We start from the raw sequence: 810 nt of genomic DNA, 5'->3' as shown, positions 1-810 counted from the left end.
GGGAGAGGGAGAGGGAGAGGGAGAGGGAGAGGGAGAGGGAGAGTCACACCGAACACTGCATGTTGTTGCGCGTGCGTGAAGCACGTGCTATATATGCTGCTGATTAGTTAGTGAGGAAAGGAAGAGAGGCATACACTACAAGATTATCACAAAGAGCCCACGTGCTATATATATCACTCGCAACACCGCACACTCAGGCGCACCTTTCGCCCTTTGCCCATGCCGCTTCAAGACTGCCTCCTTTACCTCGTGCATCTGGCGCCCAAAGTATCAGTCATGCAAGGACTCACCATAGTTCGGCCAGGGTACACATTGATAAAATACCGTGTTGTCATCAGTCGTGTTGGCCAAGGTGGCAACCATAGTGGCGTACGTGCTGTTGCACAGCCCGGGTGAGCCGCCAATGGTCTGCTCCGGTAGCAGGGGGCAAGGGCAGAGGGTGTTGGCCGGGCGCGGTGGAGGCGGAGGCCGGGGAGGCGAAGGCAGCGGAATGGGAGGTGAAGGCGGCGGAGTGGGAGGAGAAGGCGGCGGACGGGGGGGAGGTGAAGGCGGCGAACTGGGAGGAGAAGGCGGTGGAGGGGGAGGTGAAGGCGGCGGGCGGGGAGGTGAAGGCGGCGGATGGGGAGGTGAAGGCGGCGGACTGGGAGGTGAAGGCGGCGGACGGGGGGATGAAGGCGGCGGAGTAGGAGGTGAAGGCGGCGGACTGGGAGGTAAAGGCGGCGGAGTGGGGGGAGAAGGTGGCGGACTGGGAGGAGGAGGCGGCGGACGGGGAGGTGAAGGCGGCGGACGGGGGGTTGAAGGCGGCGGACG

The 810-nt window shown here is 63.3% G+C and overlaps 1 protein-coding gene across 1 annotated transcript in view; it reads right to left on the bottom strand.

Moving 5' to 3' along the window:
* VOLCADRAFT_90032 (uncharacterized protein) overlaps positions 1-810 on the bottom strand; it is a gene marked incomplete at both ends in the record, with an annotated part of 9,586 nt that overhangs the window by 2,914 nt on the left and 5,862 nt on the right. Inside the window, 2 exons of the mRNA XM_002949571.1 lie at positions 291-556; positions 663-745. Coding sequence (XP_002949617.1) covers positions 291-556; positions 663-745 — 349 coding nt within the window. The remainder of the gene's footprint in view (positions 1-290; positions 557-662; positions 746-810) is intronic.

The sequence above is a fragment of the Volvox carteri genome, assembly GCF_000143455.1.
Source record: "Volvox carteri f. nagariensis unplaced genomic scaffold VOLCAscaffold_15, whole genome shotgun sequence".
NCBI classification, from domain to species: Eukaryota; Viridiplantae; Chlorophyta; class Chlorophyceae; order Chlamydomonadales; family Volvocaceae; genus Volvox; species Volvox carteri.
Note: the sequence above shows the minus strand (reverse complement) of the source record. Positions and strands in the feature narration are given on the sequence as shown.